This window comes from Pseudorca crassidens, chromosome 13, assembly GCF_039906515.1.
Source record: "Pseudorca crassidens isolate mPseCra1 chromosome 13, mPseCra1.hap1, whole genome shotgun sequence".
NCBI lineage: Eukaryota > Metazoa > Chordata > Mammalia > Artiodactyla > Delphinidae > Pseudorca > Pseudorca crassidens.
The window spans coordinates 49,263,541-49,287,255 of record NC_090308.1 but is presented as its reverse complement, the minus strand read 5'-3'; the positions used below and the strand labels follow the sequence as shown (position 1 = coordinate 49,287,255).

Genomic DNA, 23,715 nt, shown 5'->3' with positions numbered 1-23,715 from the left:
TGGGTTCTGTGCTAATAACTTGTGTTGAAGATGCAGATTGTTTCACCTTGATTGATATATTAGGGAGGGAATGACTTGAGCATGATGAATCTCACCCCTGCTTTAATGCACTTCCCTCTAGGAGAATATATTACTAGGAGAACCACCAGGCAAATGTAGGAAACTGCCTCTGCTGAACTGAGCTAGCTACCCAGGAACACACACACCTCAGATGTGACCAGCCACATCCGTCACCACGTATGAGCTGCGTCCACCCACATCTGGAGTTACAGCTTCCCTCTGGCTGCAGATAATGCTCCTTCCGCCACCTCAAGATCACTCACAAGCTGCAGCTCTTCCCATGCCACCTCCACAGATGTCAAGGAGTTTTCAGGGTAAAGTGCCTTATTTATTATGGTTCTGATGTATTTCTCGACCACATAATATATATAAAATTGTGTTACTGTTTTTATTAGGTTATTAACTTACTTATTAATGTGTCACCGAGGAAGTTTTTTTACCTCAGTTTTGCCATAAGTCCTGTGGTTTTCATTTCATGATTTTACATAGCACAGATTTTTAAGAACACATTATAGCAGAACTGATTGCATTTCTCGCAGATTGGAAGCTAGGTCCAACAGCTTCATCAGACTCTTGTTCTATCCCTTTGGTAGTGTGTCCTCTCAACAGAAGGCTCATACTGTCTGATTGTCTCTGTGTTTGTGAAGTTAGCAGACGCTGATGCAGCCAATGCCTACATCCATTATTTCCCTGGAGGCAGCGAAATGGTGACATTCTAATTTTGTTTTTCCTTTTCATTCTTAATCGGAATACTTTTATAACACGATGTCTCCCCTTATCTACAGTTTGGTATAGTTCCTATAGGAAAGGCAAGATAAATGCTTGATTCTTTACCTATATTTATCAGTTTTCAAGATAATGAATTCATTTCCTATCATTCCCCCAGAGGTGAGCAAGTAGGTTTTATTTTATAATATCATTATGAACTCATGGATTTAAAACATTTGTTGGGTTTCAATCAACTGTAATTACTATTCAAATTATTTCATCTTTGGCCAGTGAGAGACTCTTCAAATTGGCTCCTGAGCCCTTTGCCATGACCCCAGTAAATCTTTAATAGCACTCCTGGCTATCTGATGCCATGATAGCATGACTGAGGTTCCAGGCTCATTTCAAAATTGCCTGTCTCAGAACTGGAATCTGCCATTTGTCCCAGAGGCCCTGGTTTCTTTAATCAAGAAATGACATTTCAAAACAACAATCTAAATTCCAGGAGTCTCTGTCATTACTCGGCTGGTCATTGTTTGCAGATGAATTCCATGGGCAGAACTATAGATACAGGTATAGATTAGATATAGATATAGATACAGATATGATACTTCTTGAGTTTGAAGTGATATTTCTAATTCAAATTCAGGACTATGGAATATTTTACTTATTAACCTCTGTCGTATTTCATCTGTATCTCCTTTCTTCCACATTGAAGATTCCAGTTCTCAAGGACACAGGAAATGATGAAATTAGAAATTCCCGTAATTACTTACTTGTTTTTTCCTACATTATATATATAACAATCTCAAAATAATATTAATAATACCATCACCAGTAAAATTTACTGAAAATAGTTTAAAATTTTGCATATATTCTCCCCATTTCTTTCATTTAAAATAAATTGTTAGACTAAGCATATAGTCATTGTATACCATACTCTCACCCTTTTAATCCTCATTAAATTTTAGCTTTATAAGTAACTATATGATTAATGCTCACCACCAGTTCTTCTTTCAGGGTCCCTCTTGTAATTTGGCTGAATGAAACTCATGCTACAGTCACTGATTCCTCAGGAAGGACTCATGACAACACTATTCCCTAAAGTTTTACATGTTGATAACTCTGTGTGCCCTTTATAATTCAAATTCAGTTTGACTGGATACAAAGTCCCCAGTTCACTTTTCATTTCCTTGAGCATCCTAAATATATTACTGTATTTTCTTCTGGCATAAGAGTATGATGATAATGTACTTTTTTTCCCCTTGTAAATCACTTGCTGTGACTCACTACCTGCCCAAAGAATTTTCTTCTTTTTCTTTAATATCTAATAACGTTAGTAAAATATGTCTGGTGTTGGTTGTTCTGGTTCAGTATTGTCCGGTACCTGTGTGTTCTTTCAGTAAGTAGTTTCAAGTTTTTAAGCAGATATTTTTACTTGAGGTATAAACATGCAGTAAAATGCATATGTCTTAGATGTTCACTTTGATGCATTTTAACAGTTGGGCATAGTTGTGTAATCACCACCCAAAACAAAATATAGAATATCAAATCCTTTTTTATTTCAGGAAAGTTTTCTTTAATTATAATTCTTAGTGTTTGTTCCGTTCCCTTCCATTGGTTTAATTCCTTAGGAATACTTATCATCTGTATGCTGGATCTTCTCTTTCTATCTTTAGTATTTATCACTTTCTTGTAAATCCTTTTTAGCTTTCTTCATCTCTTTTTGGTTTAAAAAAAATTTCCTTCTTCTACCTTCTACTTCTCTTATTTTTTTATTTTTGGGCTATGCCACATAGCATGTAGGATCTTAGTTCCTTAACCGAGGATTGAACCCATGCACCCAGCATTGGAAGGGCAGAGTCTTAACCACTGGACTGCCTATTTGGTCTTGTGTTCCTTCTAATTTGTTCATTTCTGAAATTTTCTTTTATTGTTAATTCTTTTCTCTAGTTCTGTAACCTCATGTCTAAAGCTTCCTCATTTTGATTTATGAGTTCTTTCCTGTCTTATATCATTGTCTTCATGTCTTTTAGCTCGTTTTGAAATTGTTACAGTTTTGCTCTGTTCTGTGAGCCTTCTTTCTAGGGTACTTTCATTATCTGTAGCGATGTTACTGTGCTCTTTTTTTTTTTTTCTTAAATAATCATGAAAATTTCTGCTGCTTTTTAATGCAACTTTAGTTTTATGTAAAATTAGTATTCCTCAATGTTTAGAAGTAGGTGTGGCTTTAGAAGGAAGGTAGTTTTCCTAACTTCACAAAGTTCCCTCTTCTGCTATTTTCATGTGTTGTTCAGCTGTGTGGCAACTTGCTTTCTGAGATTTCCTGACTCTGTTGCCTTTCCCTCTTTATCACTGTTGTCCCGATACCTGCATAATTTTTATTCCATTCCCAGCACTTCTTCCTTCCTGAAAGAGAGGCCTTTCAGATCGGTTTTGAGAGTTCGCAGAGGTTAGACTGCTCCAGCCTCCTCAAGCCTTATGAGGGGCTCCGTGCACTCAACTGCTATTGCCTATTGTGGAGTTCTATATTCTCAGCTCTGTCAGATGCCCTGCTTTCTCTCACATACATGCTGATACCATGCAGATTTTGTGGCTGTTGGTAGTTTGTCCTTACCTGTTTATATTTGGAATTCATGTAGATACCTTGTCACCTAGTTTTGTTGTGTTATCCATGGGTCTTTAGTTTTCCTATCTAATTTTTTTGGTCTGTATTTATGTTGGGATTTCAAAAAATTAAAGAACTATGCCACCACCACTATCATCTTTCCAGAATCCCCAACAGCAGTCTTAGTAGGATGATTATCAAGGTACCAATTCTAAGTGTGAGCATGGCAAAGTACAAGGCTTAAAAATATAAATTCCCTTCTACCCCTACAATCCTAATTCTAGAAACTTATCCTAAAGAAATAACATAATTAGGCAAGTGAAAAATTTTATGTACAAAGCTGTACTGAACTGGACTGGGATGCCTTCCCACCTACCCTATTTTAAATTCCCACTTTTAGTATGTGTACTTGTAGTATATTACCCCAAACACTATCTAATTTGGGGTTGTGAAATCATCCAGTCCTGTTAAATTTGAATAATCAATTAAAATGTGACTGACAAAATTTAAAGATACATACCTTCAAATGTTGGTCCATAAATTGACTCTCCACCATCTCCTTTTCCAGCAACTATATCTGAGAAACAGCAATAAATAAACATTAACATTCTGAGACTAAAAAAGAAAATACAGTAATGGCAGGGAAAGAATGCTTTATGATTCCACTTATAACAATAACTAGAGTAAGTTACCTAATTGTTTAATATCTATACCATGAAAATATTTCTATAATGATTTCACTTGTATTTTGTAAGTAGTTTTACATTTATGATCCCATTTTTTCCCCTCATAACTCTGAAATAAGTTAAATTTAATGCAAAACCTTTGAAATGATGAAGTATTAAATTATAATTGTGGTCACGATTTAAAGAGTGTGTGTTCATATAAATTCTGCTTATTTCACAAGTTATTCCATGATACATCTTGCTTTTCAGAAAAATGGAAAGATTAAGCTGAGAGGATGAAATAGGAACAGTAAGGTCTTTTTAACGCAAGAATAAAAATAGATACTCTAAAAAGAATTAATGTTCAAATTTTTATTCCTTGCCCTATGGTGATATAACTCATGTATCTGGTATTTTAGAAAAGAAGTTCCTTCGTAATATAATGAGGTTTTTTAAAAATGATATTTATAGGACTTGTTTCACATGATATGCATTATATGCATACATTGGCTTAGGCAATGATCCTACTATAAAAATCCTCCATGCACAAGTTATTTTATCAATTCACAGCTACCAGGGAAGCAAAGCTAGCTTTAATGAAACTAGAGGTCTCTGAGGTCTGTGCTTTCCCCATCACCCCCTTTACTTCCTTCAGCTCTGTAGACCACCCTCCTTGAATAGTGCGCAATAAATAACTGTTGAAGGACTGTGCCATTTAAACTCAATATGAGTACTTTATAATAAAAGAGTCTGTGCTATTTTAAAGAAATCTGATGCAAGCATGGGGAGAGAATTTATGCAGGACAGGGGCATATAGCATTTAAATTATACTATTCATAAAGCTGGTTCAGAAGTTAACTGATAAACCTTAAGTCTCCAACTACTCTGCCTGATACTTCTGCCCCCACCCTCCCACTCACCCCCAGCCTATGGCTATTCTCAGGAGCCTGCTGCAGTAGCCCCAGGCTAAATCCAGATGTGTGGAACTTGAATGTCCTCTAGCACCAGTTCCTTCAGCTCAGGCAAATCTGCCCAGGTGATTCCCCTCCCTTGCCAACTTATGTAAATACCAGTGACACTCCCTTGCCCTCTGTCTCTAACACCTGCCATTACTCTTGCCCTTTGCTTTAGATCTCCCAGGTGAATATTTTATATTGACACCATTTCAATCAGTATTTAATATTTTTTGTGTCCATAACCCACCCCCTTGAATTCAGCTTTGGATATCTAATATTTCTATACTTCTGGCAACAAATTCAGCAATGCAGAATAGTGGTTAAAAGTAAACTTCAAAGTCAGATGATTTTGATTTCAATCTTGATGTTGGTTACCTTTTCCAAAACTGTTTCCTCATCTATATAGACAGGGATAATGGGAAGTGCCTCCCAAGTAGTTCTGAGGGTTAAAGGCAGTCATGTAGGGAGAGCACATGGTGTGGTGCCTGGCAGAGTGTCATGCTCCTTCATTAGTGGCCATTATTATTGTGCAGCATCACACACTTATGGAATGTATCCTCTCATTATCATCTTTACCATCATTCTGATGACCATGATGATGATAAAATGTATTAAACTATATCTCAAGAGATCCTTCTAAAGGCAGTAGGGCTATGGGAGCCACAAAGAGGCTTAATAACTGCCAAAGTGGCTTCATAACTTGGTATCTTCATTAACTTCATACTTCAGAAATGAACAGAATATATATTTCCTGTTTAACTATCCATTCATTCATTCATTCTTTTAACAAATTCTTAAAAAGCATCTACTATATGCCAGGCACTGTTCTCCAACCTGAGGATATAACATTGAACAAAATAGATAAAAATCTCTGCCCACATGGAACTTATATTCTAGTGAAAAGAAACAGACAATAAATCAGTTAACAAAGAAATATTAATAGTATGTCCAGTGGTGAAAAGTGCTAGGAAGAAAAATAAAGCTGGGTAAGGGGATAGGAGAGTAGCAGAGAAGGGGGTGAGGAGAGGTATATGAAGAGGAAGGTGGCAGTTTTTGAATAGGGTGGTCATGTAGTCCCTGCTGAGATAAACTCAGCAAAAATCAGAAACAGATCAGGGGTCGATGCAAGGGCATACATGGAGGAATAGCTGGGTGTAGATATCTCAGGCAAAAGAAACGACAAAAGACCTCAGGGCACACATATGCTTGATGTGCTAAGGAACAGCAAGGAGCCTAATGTGTGGAGCAGAGTGAGCAAGAGGGAGAGGTCAGAAGATGAGATGGGCTTGGGGGGAGAAGGACGGCTGTGTGGGGCCTGTTGGTCCCAAAGGGCGAGCAATAGTGCCTGGAAGCATCCTAAGGCACAACACCAAACCACACTTAGCTCCTGTACTCCGAAATTCTACTCACAGCCCTGTGGGAATCTGACATCTGAAGGAAGAGAATACTTAAAAAGCTTGGCACTTTCAATATACCATGTCATTGAATCCTCACCACAACCTGTGATATTATAATTATGATTAAGAAACTTATTCAGAGATGACAAGTGCCTTATCCAGCATGGTACAACTTGTATGTATCAGTTTGGATTTGAATTTAGAAACCAGAATTTCTTTTGCAAACTGTCCTTAAACATCCCTGCCTTGTGATCTGAAACCATGACCTGAGACCTATACACTTACTATTTGGAAATTTTACTTCAAATAAATAGACAAGTAACATGGCCTACTTTTCCCAAACTTTGCTCTGGGGCTCACAGCGGTGAGGGGAGGTCTAGCCAAAAGCAAAACAAAGAAGAACACAGCCTCTGGAAGCCCAACACATCAGAGTCAACACTGAACTAAGTATCAGGAGACACTGATATGGGCCCTTTTTTTTTAAATTATTTTTTTTAATTAATTTTTTTTTTTTGGCTGCGTTGGGTCTTCATTGCTGCTTCGGGCTTTCTCTAGCTGTGGTGAGCAGGGGCTACTCTTCGGGCTTCGGGCCTCTCTCTAGCTGTGGTGAGCAGGGGCTACTCTTCGCTGCGGTGCACGGGCTTCTCATTGCAGTGGCTTCTCTTGTTGCAGAGCACAGGCTCTAGGCACGTGGGCTTCAGTAGTTGTGGTGCGCGGGCTCAGTAGTTGTGTCTCGCGGGCTCTAGAGCACAGGCTCAGTAGTTGTGGGGGCAGGCTTAGTTGCTCCGCATCATGTGGCATCTTCCCGGACCAGGGCTCAAACCCATGTCCCCCGCATTGGCAGGCAGATTCTTAACCACTGTGCCACCAGGGAAGTCCCGATATGGGCCCTCTTGAGGATTGTTTTATACTAACAAAAAATGGAGAACAGTCTAAATGTTCACCAATGGGAAATTAATTAAATTGGCATAGCACTATGATGAAAAATTAGGCAGACCCTGAACATTTTATGTGTTTATGTATATTGACATATGAAGATGAATACTATATAAAGTGAAAAATAATAAGGTTAGAAAACAGTATTGGTGATATCTTAGAGAAACTGAGGAAAAAACAGTTGATTTACATACAAGATACTTGGATTAAATCTACATTTTCCTCCTTATCAGCCTCAGAATGTTCCAGATTATAGAAAAATAATGAAACATTATTAATTTAAGCCCCTGCATATTTCATCAAGTTCAAGCAAATCGCCTTCCACACTAAGCCAATTAATTTTAAATTGCTGCCTGATTGCTCCCTATGGGATATCTCCTAAAAAGCCTCCAAAATTGAATTTTGTGCTGCTAATCAGGCACCTAGTCTGTGTAAAGCCAAAGGACTGACCTGAATGGAAAGCAAAGATGCAGACCAAAATGCTTTAGATCTTACTACAGTTGTAACAATGGAACATCTTTGGTGAGAAATAAGCTGTTTTTCTTTCATTCTGTTTTCAAATTCCCACCTTTAGTATGTTTCTTAAAAGCACTGTATTTTCTACATACACCTTTTTTTAGGTGAGCATTTAAAATTATCTTTTGGTTAAAAAAATGTTATCCTTTTTTCTTAATTTTTGAATTTTTTTTAATACAGCAGGTTCTTATTAGTTATCTATTTTATACATATTAGTGCATATATATCAATCCCAATCTCCCAATTCATCCCACCACAACCCCTGCCTCCCTGCTTTCCCCTCCTTGGTGTCGATACATTTGTTCTCTACATCTGTGTCTCTATTTCTGCCTTGTAAACTGTTCATCTGTACCATTTTTCTAGATTCTATGGCTTAATATACGATATTTCTTTTTCGCTTTCTGACGTCACTCTGTATGACAGTCTCTAGGTCCATCCATGTCTCTACAAATGACCAAATTTCGTTCCTTTTTATGGCTGAATAATATTCCATTGTATATATGCACCACATCTTTATCCATTCATCTGTCGATGGGCATTTAGGTTGCTTCCATGACCTGGCTATTGTAAATAGTGCTGCAGTGAACACTGGGGTGTGCATGTGTCTTTTTGAATTATGGTTTTTTCTGGGTATATGCCCAGTAGTGGATTGCTGGGTCATATGGTAATTCTATTTTTAGTTTTTTAAGGAACCTCCATACTGTTCTCCATAGTGGCTGTATCAATTTACATTTCCCACCAACAGTGCAAGAGGGTTCCCTTTTCTCCACACCCTCTCCAGCATTTGTTGTTTGTAGATCTTCTGATGATTCCCATTCTAACCAGTGTGAGGTGATACCTCATTGCAGTTTTGATTTGCATTTCTCTAATAATTAGTGATGTTGAGCAGCTTTTCATGTGCCTCTTGGCCATTTGTATGTCCTCTTTGGAAAAATGTCTATTTAGGTGTTCTGCCCATTTTTTGACTGGGTTGTTTGTTTTTTTAATATTGAGCTGCATGAGCTGTTTATATATTTTGGAGATTAATTCTTTGTCCGTTGATTCATTTGCAAATATTTTCTCCCATTCTGAGGGTTGTCTTTTCGTCTTGTTTATGGTTTCCTTTGCTGTGCAGAAGCTTTGAAGTTTCATTAGGTCCCACTTGTTTATTTTTGTTTTTATTTCCATTACTCTAGGAAGTGGATCAAAAAAGATCTTGCTGTGATTTATGTCAAAGAGTGTTCTTCCTTGTTTTCCTCTAAGAGTTTTGTAGTGTCCGGTCTTACATTTCAGTCTGTAATCCATTTGGAGTTTATTTTTGTGTATGGTGTTAGGGAGTGTTCTAATTTCATTCTTTTACATGTAGCTGTCCAGTTTTCCCAGCACCACTTATTGAAGAGACTGTCTTTTCTCCATTGTATATCCTTGCCTCTTTTGTCATAGATTAGTTGACCATAGGTGTGTGGGTTTATCTCTGGGCTTTCTATCCTGTTCCATTGATCTATATTTCTGTTTTTGTGCCAGTACCATATTGTCTTGATTACTGTAGCTTTGTAGTATAGTCTGAAGTCAGGGAGTCTGATCCCTCCAGCTCCGTTTTTTTTTTCCTCAAGATTGCTTTGGCTATTTGGGGTCTTTTGTGTTTCCATACAAATTTTAAGCTTTTTTGTTCTAGTTCTGTAAAAAATGCCATTGGTAATCTGACAGGGATTGCATTGAATATGTAGATTGCTTTGTGTAGTATAGTCATTTTCACAATATTGATTCTTCCAATCCTAGAGCATGGTATATCTCTCCATCTGTTTGTGTCATCTTTGATTTCTTTCATTACTGTCTTATAGTTTTCTGAGTACAGGTCTTTTACCTCCTTAGGTAGGTTTATTCCTCGGTATTTTATTCTTCTTGTTGCAATGGTGAATGGGATTGTTTCCTCAATTTCTCCTTCTGATCTTTCATTGTTAGTGTATAGGAATGCAAGAGATTTCTGTGCATTAATTTTGTATCCTGCAAATTTACCAAATTCACTGAATAGCTCTGGTAGTTTTCTGGTGGCATCTTTAGGATTCTCTATGTATAGTATAATGTCATCTGCAAACAGTGACAGTTTTACTTCTTCTTTTCCAATTTGTATTCCTTTTATTTCTTTTTCTTCTCTGATTGCCGTAGCTGGACTTCCAAAACTATGCTGAATAATAGTGGTGAGAGTGGACATCCTTGTCTTGTTCCTGATCTTAGAGGAAATGCTTTCAGTTTTTCACCATTGAGAATGATGTTTGCTGTGGGTTTGTCATATATGGCCTTTATTATGTTGAGGTAGGTTCCCTCTATGCCCACTTTCTGGAGAGTTTTTATCATAAATGTGTGCTGAATTTTGACAAAAGCTTTTTCTGCATCAATTGAGATGATCATATGGTTTTTATTCTTCAATTTGTTAATACGGTGTATTACATTGATTGATTTGCATATATTGAAGAATCCTTGCATCCCTGAGATAAATCCCACTTTATCATGGTGTATGATCCTTTTAATGTGTTGTTGGATTCTGTTTGCTAGTATTTTGCTGAGGAGTTTTGCATCGGTATTTATCAGTGATATTATTCTGTAATTTTCTTTTTTTGTAGTATCTTTGTCTGGTTTTGGTATCAGGGTGATGGTGGCCTTGTAGAATGAGTTTGGGAGTATTCCTTCCTCTGCAGTTTTTTGGAAAAGTTTGAGAAGGATGGGTGTTAGCTCTTCTCTAAATGTTTGATAGAATTCACCTGTGATGCCATCTGGTCCTGGACTTTTGTTTTTTGGAAGATTTTTAATCACAGGTTCAATTTAATTACTTGTGATTGGTCTGTTCGTATTTTCTATTTCTTCCTGGTTCAGTCTTGGAAGGGTATACTTTTCTAAGAATTTGTCCATTTCTTCCAGGTTGTCCATTTTATTGGCATAGAGTTGCTTGTAGTAGTCTCTTATGATGCTTTGTATTTCTGTGGTGTCCATTGTAACTTCTCCTTTTTCATTTCTAATTTTACTGATTTGAGTCCTCTCCCTCTTTTTCTTGATGAGTCTGGCTAAAGGTGTATCAATTTTGTTTATCTTCTCAACCAGCTTTTAGTTTTATTGGTCTTTGCTATTGTTTTCTTTGTTTCTATTTCATTTATTTCTGCTCTGATCTTTATGATTTCTTTCCTTCTACTAACTTTGGCTTTTGTTTGTTGTTCTTTCTCAGGTTCCTTTAGGTGTAAGGTTAGATTGTTTATTTGAGATTTTTCTTGTTTCTTGAGGTAGGATTGCATCGCTATAAACTTCTGTCTTAGAACTGCTTTTGCTGCATCCCATAGGTTTTGGATCATCATGTTTTCATTGTCATTTGTCTCTAGGTATTTTTTGATTTCCTCTTTGATTTCTTCAATGATCTCTTGGTTATTTAGTAATGTATTGTTTAGCCTCCATGTGTTTGTGTTTTTTACATTTTTTTCCCTGAAACTGATTTCTAATCTTATAGTGTTGTGGTTGGAAAAGATGCTTGATACGATTTCAATTTTCTCAAATTTACTGAGGCTTGATTTGTGACCCAAGATGTGATCTATCCTAGAGAATGTTCCGTGTGCACTTGAGAAGAAAGCGTAATGTGCTGTTTTCGGATGGAATGTCCTATAAATATCAATTAAATCTATCTGGTGTATTTTGTCATTTAAAGCTTGTGTTTCCTTATTAATTTTCTGTCTGGATGATCTGTCCATTGCTGTAAGTGAGGTATTAAAGTCCCCCACTATTATTGTTTTACTGTTGATTTCCTCTTTTAAAGCTGTTAGCATTTGCCTTATATATTGAGGTGTTCCTATGTTGGGTGCATATACATTTATAATTGTTGTATCTTCTTGGATTGATCCCTTGATCATTATGTAGTGTCCTTCTTTGTCTCTTGTAACATTCTTTATTTTAAAGTGTATTTTATCTGATACGAGTATTTCTACTCCAGCTTTCTTTTGATTTCCATTTGCATGGAATATCTTTTTCCATCCCCTCACTTTCAATATGTATATGTCCCTAGGTCTGAAGTGGGTCTCTTGTAGACAGCATATATACAGGTCTTGTTTTTGTATCCATTCAGCAAGCCTGTGTCTTTTGGTTGGAGCATTTAATCCATTCACATTTAAGGTAATTATCAATATGTATGTTCCTGTTACTGTTTTCTTAATTGTTTTGGGTTTGTTTTTGTAGGTCCTTTTCTTCTCTTGTGTTTCCTACTTAGGGAAGTTCCTTTAGCATTTGTTGTAGAGCTGGTTTGGTGGTGCTGAATTCTCTTAACTTTTGCTTGTCTGTAAAGCTTTTGATTTCTCCATCAAATCTGAATGAGATCTTTGCCAGTGTAGAGTAATCTTGTTGTAGGTTCTTCCCTTTCATCATTTTAAATATATCATGCCACTCCCTTCTGGTTCGTAGAGTTTCTGCTGAGAAATCAGCTGTTAACCTTATGGGAGTTCCCTTGTATGTTGTCGTTTTTCCCTTGTTGCTTTTAATAATTTTTCTTTGTCTTTAATTTTTGTCAATTTGATTACTATGTGTCTTGGCATGTTTCTCCTTGAGTTTATTCTACCTGGGACTCTCTGTACTTCCTGGACTTGGGTGGCTATTTTCTTTCCCATGTTACTGAAGTTTTCGACTCTAATCTCTTCACATATTTTCTCAGGTCCTTTCTCTCTCTCTTCTCCTTCTGGGACCCCCTATAATGTGAATGTTGTTGCATTTAATGTTGTCCCAGAGGTCTCTTGGTCTTCATTTCTTTTCATTCTTTTTTCTTTATTCTGTTTCACGGCAGTGAATTCCAGCATTCTGTCTTCCAGGTCACTTACCCGTTCTTCTGCCTCAGTTATTCTTCTACTGATTCCTTCTAGTGTATTTTTTATTTCAGTTACTGTATTGTTCATCTCTGTTTGTTTGTTCTTTAATTCTTCTAGGTCAGGTCTTTGTTAAACATTTCTTTCACCTTCTCGATCTTTGCCTCCATTCTTTTTCTGAGGTCCTGGATCATCTTAACTATCATTATTCTGAATTCTTTTTCTGGAAGGTTGCCTATCTCCACTTCATTTAGTTGTTTTTCTGGGGTTTTATCTTGTTCCTTCATCTGGTACATAGTCCTCTGCCTTTTCATCTTGTCTATCTTTCTGTGAATGTGGTTTTCGTTCCACAGGCTGCAGGATTGTAGTTCTTCTTGCTTCTGCTCTATCCTACTTGCTTGTATTACTTTTTAACCTGGAATATTCCTGGTGACACACTTTAGATTTGTTTATTTTAAAAATCAGGGAATTTTTTTAAAAAGTATGAATATCTTAATTCATCATTTGGCCATATAAAACATCCTTTAAATATATATGTAACATCTAATATTAAATATATCTAATTCTGTATGAATTTCACAAAGGCAGATAAACAAAAGTTTGGACATTTTGATTTAATGTTGCAACTAAGTTGTATTTAAGCTTTTAAACTCACCTCCTCCTTGTATCCAACCATTCCGTACCACTCGATGAAAAATGGAACCTGTGTAATGTAGCCTGATGCCACTTTGGGAAAACCCTGCTTTTCCTGTGCACAGGATCTGAAAATTTTTACATGTTTTGGGACATGCATCACAATACAGCTAAAAATAAAGAGAAAAGGTTTCATAGATTAAAAACTTAACATTTTGACAGAGATTGTCACTCCCCCCAACTTATTAAAAAACAACAACCAAAAACCTCTTACCTCAAAAATCAATCTTCCGATTGGATAAAAATCAATAGAAATGTCCAAGAACACAAAATCATGCTATTAAAATTAGAGAGAAGAAGGTAATGCAGGTCAGTGTTTTAGCAGAAAGTTTTAGAAATGACCAAAAATATAATAGAATAATGTTTTCAGTGATAAGATGATTGACAGCATTAACAGTAGATAATGTAACAGCAAAATTAAAAGAATGACTTAAGGATGTTTGTTTCATTACACCAAAATTTTACTACCTAAATAACATGCTTTTTAAAACACTTAAGTGGTAAAGCTCTGAAGCACATTAACCTATCACACAAGACTGACAGCACATGGCCTATATATCCACTGCATCACAAACTGGGTGTGGAAAGGAACACTGGTCATTCCCTCTGGAAAAAGCAGCAGACTGGGAATTCTTTTCTTTCCTGATTAATTCTGGGAAAAGATCCAACATGAGCCCATGGATTTGGTTACTGTGTGTTCTGGATTTTCAGAGACTGCACAGATTAGCTGAGCAGAGCCAGGCCATAGTCTTTCTGAGCAGGAAAATAAGGCCACTATATGAATAGGAGGTACCATACCAGGGGTAGGAAAGAGAGGATGATGTGCTTTTGAGTTATTTCATTCATGACCTCATACTCCCAGATACCCCCAGCTCTTGTTTTCAATTGATATACTTTCTGGTAGAGACAACTAACATTTGTGAGCCCTTGTCTAGCCCTACAAAGAGGCATCAAAGTGAAAACACTGTTGTCCATCACAGTAGCATTCATTTAGGGAGCAGAACACATCTAATGGAATACATTTCAACTCTTAGGCACCATTCTCATATATAAAAATGCTGCCTGATTTAACAAGTACATAATTTGCCCTGCCCTATTTCTTAAGAGTCTAGGAGGCATAAATGAAATCACTTTTAGTTGTATCACTATCATTATTTTATGTCGCTCTAAGCTTTTTTTTAAATTAAAAGACTGAAATAGTATTGTAATATCTGGCATCCAGGAATGAAGTATTACATCCATACTTATTATAATTAATTGTGCCTCTAAGCTTCTGTACTACAAGTTCTTAATTATAAAAGAATATTATAACTTTAGAATAAGAGGCATAGTATAGTAAACTTCATAGGCTTAGGAGGAAAAAGGACATATTGCAAGTCATAATTGATTTCTGAAGTGAGTGAGTGCATTCAGACATCATTAAACTTCCCTGGGCATCAATATATTATCTTTATGTGGTTGTTAAGAGTAGATAATTCTAAAAATTCTAATGAAAAGAGAGTGACTGTGACACAAGATAATGTCACCTAGCAGCCAAACCTAATTGTCTGCTATATCGTTCCAAACCAGAAGTAAACAAGTCCCTGGGTTTTACTCAGCACAAAAAATCTAGCCTCTGTGCAAAAAATCCAAGGATTTTCTCCGGAATCTGGGTCCTCTCTCCATACTGCCACTAATTAATTCAGGCTGTCATTATTTCTAGCTCACACTATTATAGCAGATTTCCAAATGGCCGCCCTGCCACCAAGCTTTCCCCACTGTACCCTGTTTGGTCACAGCCCTAAAATTTTTTCCGAAACACCAAAGAAGATGTTGTCATACTCTTGATGAAAAGTTCTGTTGGCTTACTTCCTTCTGGATGAAATCTAACTAACTGGTTAAGAGTGGACAGTAAGTTCAACCTTTCTCTAGTGGATCTGGTTTTGGGGTTTGTTTGTTTTTTTTAAACATCTAAGCACCTTTCCTATTTGAGAAACTCCTCACAAGGTTGCACCAGCCTCCGGAGAACCTCCTCTCTTTCCCCGCTACGTGTGAGCCAGGGTGTGGGGATATAACCTGGGCTCAACTAGTCAGGTGCTCCTGCCCGGGGCCTTAGATGTCTAGGAAGTGACAAAGACCCAAGGAGAGCTGAGAAGTTATGCTTGGTGAAGGCAGCATTAGGGCCATTGGGCACCCATGGCAGCATCCTGGCTGCACATTCCTGGGGCATGACTCTGGCCATGTTTTCCTGCTGCCAGGTCTCCCTTGGTTCCTGCCTGCTTTCCAAAGCTGGTTCTCCAGCTTTCCTGTCAATTGTGAGGTTACCAACATCCTTTTTTTTTTTTTTTTTTTTGCAGTATGTGGGCCTCTCACTGTTGTGGCCTCTCCCGTTGTGGAGCACAGGCTCTGGACATGCAGGCTCAGCGGCCATGGCTCACGGGCCCAGCCGCTCCGCGGCATGTGGGATCTTCCCAGACTGGGGCACGAACCTGTGTTCCCTGCATCGGCAGGCGGACTCTCAACCACTGAGCCACCAGGGAAGCCCCCCCAACATCCTTTTAATACATACTTTTTCTCCTCAAGTTAGTTAGAACAGCTTGGTACTGTTGGCACCAAGAATCCTGACTGATTCTCATTTTCCCAGTGTCGTTTCCCACTAATTCTGGCCTCCCTGCTGTCCCCTGCCATTCCCAGAGTACACCATGTACTTCTAGACTCCTGACCCTTTGGGAATGAACTGCTATGAATGTTAACTTCCTCCCCACACCCTAGAGTTTCAAGCATTTTCCAAGTGCATTGTTTATTCAACAAAATATTCACTGAGCACCTCCAGTGTTTCAGATTCTGTTCAAGTCAGTGGTTGAACAAGGGTGAACGAGACAAGGTCTTTGCCTTTGCACAACTCAGATCCTAGCACTGGGTCTTTATGTAGGCACAGGCCACCATGGGCGTGAAATAATTTTCAGCATGTGGTAGCTGTTGGCTACAAGGTTTCTGAGCAAAATTACATACTTTTACCTCTATTGCCATTCCACCCTGATGGCTGTCTCTTGCTCTCTGGACCTCACGCTTCCTAGCTGTCCTCTGCCATTGGAAACCTCCCCAGTGCCATAGCTTGTCTAGTCCTGCTCTTGACAACTACGTGTCATGCTTTAAAACATCACCTTCTCAAACTTGCCATTCTCTAGTGCAGTAGCTGTCACTTAGGTGTTAGAAAGTATTAATTAAAATATTTCATGCTAAAGGTGAATGAAGGATAGGCTTGACCTTCTCTGAGGGGGAAGGTCTTAATATTTTTAAATAGATGATAATTAATGCATATACGCTTCTAGCTGGGAGTAGAAATGTTTGAACAGGGATGATCTTCTCCCGGTGCCATCTGCCTGCTGTGAGATAGGCTTGCTTTACACACCACCAAGCCAAACCCTGCCATGAATCCTTTGCAACTGGATCATAAGGTCATTGAGAACTTAACCTAGTCTCTTACTCTTTTATATTCCCTTTGCTAGGTTATCAGTAATTAATGGTCAATCAATGTAAATGCTCAAAGATTCCACTATTTTCCTTTAAAAAATTAGTGCAACTTGCCTTCGTGTCTCTTAAGAATTTGGCAGAATAATCCATAGTAAGTGCTTCGTAAAGTGCAGGAGGCTTAAAATCAACTATATCCCACACTTTGTGGGCCCATTTCTGAAGATCAAGTGCATCACCCAGGAGCTGATCGTTAATAAAACACATCACATAGGAAGAATATTCCCAGATTTCTTTCTTAAGTTCCTGTAAAGGAAAAGGACCAAAAAAATGTAGTGGGGGTTGGGGGTAGGGATGGGGGGGGAACTTAGCTAAACCCACAAGCCAGAGCTTGAATCAACCCTAGGACTGAATCTTTAAAATATATTTTTTGCCGTCTTTCAGAATTTTGCTCTCAAAGGGAATTTAAGAACATTTTCAAGACTCTGATGGTGTTGAAATCAAAGAATGACCTAACAGTGATCTTTAAAATGGTACGATCTTAGAAAATAGATGGTAATCTGGTAATAAAAGTCTGTGTGCATAGCATACTTGTTATATTAATTTGAAAACAAAATGCAATCTTTTAGCTTCATTTCTGAAGCACATTTTACTGTAGGCATAGTTGGTTAGGGGTCCTAAATAAGACATGGTTTTCAATGGGAAGGATGGAAAGAACGCTTTTTTGATGGAGGGAAATCAGACCAGGTGAGGAAATGCCTCCTGAGGGCCAGCAGCAGTTTGCGGGGCACACCAGGGGCCGTGAGGAAGAGAACTCACCTTCCATAACAATTTTTTTTTTTTAACTCAAGTAATTTATTTATTTATTTTTTGGTTACGCAGCATGTGGGATCTTAGTTCCCCAACCAGGCATCAAACCTGTGCCCCCTGCAGTGGAGGTGCAGAGTCTTAACCACTGGACCACCAGGGAAGTCCCTCCTTAACACTTTTAAGCCCTAAGCCCCTAAGAATGAAGTGCATTGGTGTTTTTATCCATACAGCTCTGCCAGCCAACCTCCTAACCCTCAGTGTGTGGCCACTGAATAATGTGGCCTCTGAGTAGATCTGGTTTGTTATTACCCGGTGCCAGTCCTGGCAAAGCCATGCATCATCTGGGACAGCTGTTCTCCAATTTTAGTGGGCAGTCAGAATTAGTTTCCTGAGCCCCACCCCAAGTTTCTGATTCTGGGGTGGGGCCCGAGAATCTGCATTTCTAACAACATCCCATGGGACGCTGCTGCTGCGGCTGGTCTGGAGACCGCACTTGGAGAAACGCCGGTTTGGGGAACGGTTTGCCTTCAGCTGCCAGCGTGCTCCATTCCCCGCTCTTCTCTCAGGAGGAGCTCGCTTCAGATTCCTCACTTCCTAAACTTGTTCATGCTGAACTGTCAATCGCTGAGCCTATGGGTCAGTACTCCCTGGAATGTTGAAACTCATCAGGGTTCTCACATTTTACAGGACACAAAACTTTAAAAAGGGGAGGGAAAGTTTAATTGTGGATATTTTAGCTAGCCTGGTAGGAGAAATGCAGTAGCAGGTACACTTTATTCGGAGGCTGAAAATTACGTGCCTTGTCTGGGTGTCTTCTATACATGAGGAGCCCTCATCGCCTGCCTTAAGATAGCAGGCTGGACCCGATGTTTTCTAGGGCTTTCCAGCACTAAGATGTATGATGTTGCCTTTTTTTGGAGGGGGAAAAAGGGCCTTCCCAAAGGCTCTGAAGCCATCCCTCATGGTTGGCATTACATTATACTGAGGCACTGAGGCCAGTGCAAACTAACCTCAAATGTGCTAAGAAGCACTATGTATAACATAAGACAATGCTTATGTGAAAGGAGAACAAAAACCTGGCCTGAAGAGGAAGAAGAGGTTAAGGTGGCAAGTATCCAGGAGATGAAGGAGGGGGAAGGAAGAAAAGAAAGACAGGAGTTAAGGATATGTGGGAAGAAGCAGCATTGATGACCTAGGAAGCCTCATTCAGGCCCCATGAGAAAAGCAGAAGGAAGAGAACACAAAACAGCTCAAGGTTAGCAACTCAGGCTGACAAGGGTCAGAAACTGCAGAATGGAATCCACACCAGTGTTTCAGAGTATGGTGGGAATACGGAAGAGGAGTGGGTGCAAACCATGAAGCATGAAATCATGGCTCTCCTGTAGGTGGAGAGCACGATACGATAGGCAGTTTAGGAAGTTTGATGATAAAAATGAAGAAAAACATATTGTTTTACGTTAGGGTGCCCAACTGTCTGAATTTGCCTAGGACCGTCCCAGCTTTAGCATTGAAATTCGTGCATTCCAGCAAACCCCTCAGATCCAGGCAAACCAGGACCACTGGTCACCCTAGTTGTTGTAATGATTAGAGTTAATATTTATAGAAGTCATTAGAATAGTGCCTGGCATATAATAAGCACCATAGGTAAGTGTTTGTTATGGTTCTGTTTGAATTATATAATGAAAATGTACTGTGGCTGTGAAAATGGTATGAGACTTAACATACGGTATTCCTGACTCAGGCTTGCACCGTTCATGTGACTGAGCAGAGAGTGAAGTAAAGCAGCACCATCTGCATGGTAAATCACAGGACATCCTTGTGCAATCTAGCACAGGACAATCAAAACTGCTCTGGTCAGGGGAAATGGGATCTCCTCAGCCACTGAGAGATGCGGTTGGGCAGGGAAGCCAGGACTGGGACTCTCCACAGGACTAGGCCAAGGGTGACAAGCAGGAGGCGTACCCATTCTAGTCTGCCCCCCAACGTGAGCTGTATCTGAGCCAGGATGCCACATGTTCCAGGCAGCACTACCAGTTAATCAGGGATGGCACCCAAGAGGAAACCAATCTGCCATCCCTGGATAAGCTCTGCCAGCCTTAGGGTCTGGAGTTCTCCAAGGGTACTGTTAGGGGGGAGAATGCAGAGAAGGAAGCGTCCATTAGGACACGGCTACCCTGTGGGAAGTTGGCGCCTACCATCAGAGCTCCCCTAGGCAACCCTACATGCTCCCCTGCTATATCTGTGCTGGACACCACTGAAACCTTCCGGAGTTAGGGCCAAAAAGAGTGCCAGGCCACAGTAACCTGAGTGCCCGGGTGTCACAGGAAGTATGAGTAAGTGATATGCCGGGAAAGAGGGGTAGCCATCGGCAGGAGTAAATAGCAGCACTGAGAGTTTAAAACTTACCTTTATCACATGCTTTCCAAAAGAAAATTCTGTAAATGTTTGACTCTTTCTTAAAATCAGCTGGGTAAAATGACTGAAATAATTTAGGAAAAGTACGTAATTTAGAGAAATAAAATCTAGTTGTATCAAAATTACTGCTTCAGTTTTTCCAAACCAATGCATATGTAAATAAATCAGGCAAAACTTGGCTCATTTCCCACACCCCAAATATCCTTTACCCTTTTTTTCTCCTGTAGATATTGATCCCATGCAAATTCTTGAACAGGAACTATTATAGGGTCTTCAAATTTGGATGGATAATTACTCTTCAGACTCTAGGTTTCAAAATAGAATAATTATTTTAGAGTAAGTTCTCTTTTAAAGTAGAAATCATTCCCCCCAGTTTTTATGGGGTCTTCAGGAAGTTTTATGCAACATACACCCAAGCCACAGTCTGGCTTAGATACCCCTCGCCAGCTCCCAGAGGCCCCTGTGCTTACCTCCAGTAAGTCCCTCCCCAGTCCATACTAATTGGTCTCTCATCTGAAGAGAATAAGCTCCTTGAGGGCAAAGACTATGTCTTAGTTTCCCACTGGCCTCAGTATTTGGTACATAGTGGACCATCCACACATAGCAATTGCATAAACAAATGTACAAGTGAGTTTATGCCAATAGTTTTGTGACCTGCCATGTTCTTATAGGACCAGTTTTTCCCTAAATTAAACTCTTACTAAACCTCAGTGGATCTATGGATACTTTTTTTTTTTTTTTTTTTTTTTGCGGTACACGGGCCTCTCATTGTTGTGGCCTCTCCCGTTGCGGAGCACAGGCTCCAGACGTGCAGGCTCAGTGGCCATGGCTCACGGGCCCAGCCGCTTCGCGGCATGTGGGATCCTCCTGGACCGGGGCACGAACCCGTGTCCCCTGCATCAGCAGGCGGACTCTCAACCACTGCGCCACCAGGGAAGCCCCTCTATGGATACTTTTAAACTAAAATAAATGTTATTGCTTTAATTCACTGACATATGGAGAATGACCAAAAGGATATTGTTGTGGTTATACCCCTTGGGAAAAAGAGAAGTAAATATTAAATGTGTTTTGGTCTAGACATTAAGCATGTATTGACTTAATGTATTTTGTTTTGTCTATATGAATCAGAGAAAATTCTTACTGGTTAACAACATCTGTCAAAAAAAAAAGTTTTGGTTCCTGTTATGTTACACTTTGCCTCCTCCTAAAGCAAGGGAAGACAGTTGAGGCAGTAACAGTTAGGCATCACCTTTCTGAGCAAGTCTGAGAAGTAAATGGACCAACAAGGGAAAAGTGTCATCTGGCCACTTCTGTTGTGGTCTAAGGGGACACTGACTTGGCGTGCTTCACCCAGGGTGGACAGTCCAAGGGGGAGAAAGCCAGGATGTGAGTGTACCCTGCTTTGGGACCAGGGGTAGCAGAAGAGGGCAACAGCAATCTGGCCATTTCCTTCTTAGTCTGCTGTACCCAACCAACAGCTGATGTGTCCTTTTTCTCAATTCCAGCGTCTGTGCTCTGTCTGAGGCAGTCGTACAGGATGACTGCTGTTTCTGAGGGACCATCTGGAATAACTAATAAGCCCAATAGTTTTCAAATTAAGCATACTTAATCATGCTTTCTTCATAATTTGTTCCAGAAGGGACTACATTATGTAATACTCTTTATAAATCTAAATCTTTCAGTTAATTAGGCATCAGGGATTGCTCACAAGTGATCATGTTGGAAATATATTCAAGGATCCTTTATTAACAGAACTAACTGAATTTACATTCATATATTTTCATATTCAAATAGAGCTATGGTAGGCAAAACTTAAGAAAGTGAAAATTAACATTATTAATGTAATAAAGACATTGTTTGCTTGACTTAGTGTCCTCTGCAACAGGGGCTGGCAAACTGTGGCCAGCAGGCCAAAGCTGGACCACTGCCTGTTTTGGTAAGACTTGAGAACTAAGAATAATTTTTAGATTTTTAAACAGTTGAAAAAGAATCGCAAGAAGAATCATTTCATGTCCTGTGAAAGTATATGCAAGTCCAATCTCAGTGCCCATAATAAAGGTTTATTGGAAAACCACCATTCATTTACAAACTGTCTGTGGCTGCTTTTGCACAAGGACAGAGTTGAGTAGTCATGACTGAGAACCTATGGTTCCAAAGGCCTAATAATTTTATATGTGGACTTTACAGAAAAAAAATATGCCAACGTCTTCTCTACAGTGTGGAGAAAACATATGCCTTCAGAAAAGGAGCTAAGAAAAACAAGAGAAAAAAAATCCCTCACACTTATTAAATACAATTTGAGCCATATAACTTTGCTGATCCTATCAGCCCAGCTAACACAGTCCATAATTTCTACTTCTTTTAATGATCCATGTATCATTTTCACAGACTTCTTATCACTTGTTCTCTTCATCTTAATGTAAACTTTACCTATTTCACAAATTAGTCACTATTTCCTGACTTGATTTAAATTCAGACTGTAACTCTGTGGACTTGGAGCAGGTAAGAAGTTAGGAATTTCTTAAGATTAATTCTATTTGGGAACATTTTGTTTCAAGTATCCAGCTGGGTACTTTGGGAGGTACAGACATGAATAAGGCATTGTCCTGGAGCCTATTGGGGTTTTGAAGGAGAGAAGCTTGGCATAATCTTACAACAGCATTTCTGGAGCAAACCCCAAAGAAGTGCTGAATTTTACATTTCAACATTTTATACACTTCTACATTTCTCCTGCATTCGGGTTGTAGGAATGCTGCGGCATTACTGACCTTGCCTAATTCTTCCAGTTACTTAAAGTGTTTTTCATTTTACATTGTTCTGCATGTTTACAAAGAAATGTCTGTAGTTTCCAAAGCACTTGTGGGTCATTTGTTAAGAAATCCCATAAGCACCTAATTCAACTGGAATGCAGTGACTGCTATAGAAACTTTAAAGAAAAACAACAAAAACCCTCCCCGAATGAATAGTTTTCAAAAATCACTTGGGAAAGGAGTTTGTAAAAAAATCAGCTAGTTATATGGTAACATTTTTTTCACAAAGTTTTAAAATCTATAATTTCAGTTAAAAATTAACGTAGGAAGGCCCGCGTGCCGCAAAAAAAAAAAAAATTAACGTGGGATAAAATGTGTGTTATTCCCAAAAAGGTTCTGAACGATTCCTTCGCTCGGATCTCTCTTTAAAGGTAGCCCTTCTCGAAGTGTAACTCCCGCCTGGACCGGCCCTCGCCCTCTGCACGCAGATATCCATCCAGAGACAGCCCACCCCGGCCGGGACATCCCCTCCCTGAACCTCGACCCCCGCCACCAGGAGGCGCACGACTCGGAAGCGGGACGGGCCTTCCCGCCCTTGTGGTTTCTTCGCGGTTACCTCAGCGGCGCTCTTCGCAATTTGAAAGCTGGAGCTTTTGAAGAGCCCCACCACCTTCACCTGCAGCGGCTGCTCGGGCGGCGTCTGCGAGCTGCTCGCCATGGCTGCGCGCAAGGACTCCTCGGCTCACAAACATAGCGCGTCGCCAGGGCAACCGCGCGGCCCCGCCCCCGCCGCTCGCCGGAAGGAGGGGGCCGGGGGCGGGGCGGTCGGCGAAGGTCCGGCCTTTCCTCAACTTTGTGCCTGTTGCTGTTGAGGCGTTCGAGAGGCTGGAGAGGGCGCGCGGGCGGCCACCACCAGCGACGAGCTTCGGAGAAAAGGAACAGG

General features: G+C 39.6%; 1 protein-coding gene across 2 annotated transcripts in view; it reads right to left on the bottom strand.

Annotated features, from left to right (window-relative positions):
• PPIL6 (peptidylprolyl isomerase like 6) overlaps window positions 1–23,528 on the bottom strand; it is a 34,242-nt gene extending 10,714 nt beyond the window's left edge. Inside the window, exons 1-6 of one of the 2 annotated variants that reach the window (XM_067702405.1) lie at window positions 23,389–23,528; window positions 20,232–20,327; window positions 16,915–17,103; window positions 13,562–13,624; window positions 13,310–13,457; window positions 3,897–3,953 (exon numbers count right to left, since the gene is read on the bottom strand). In XM_067702405.1, the coding sequence (XP_067558506.1) occupies window positions 3,897–3,953; window positions 13,310–13,457; window positions 13,562–13,624; window positions 16,915–17,103; window positions 20,232–20,327; window positions 23,389–23,490 (655 nt within the window). In that variant the 5' untranslated portion in view covers window positions 23,491–23,528. The remainder of the gene's footprint in view (window positions 1–3,896; window positions 3,954–13,309; window positions 13,458–13,561; window positions 13,625–16,914; window positions 17,104–20,231; window positions 20,328–23,388) is intronic. The other variant, XM_067702406.1, reaches the window with a different exon arrangement.
• Between the last annotated feature and the right edge of the window lie 187 nt (window positions 23,529–23,715).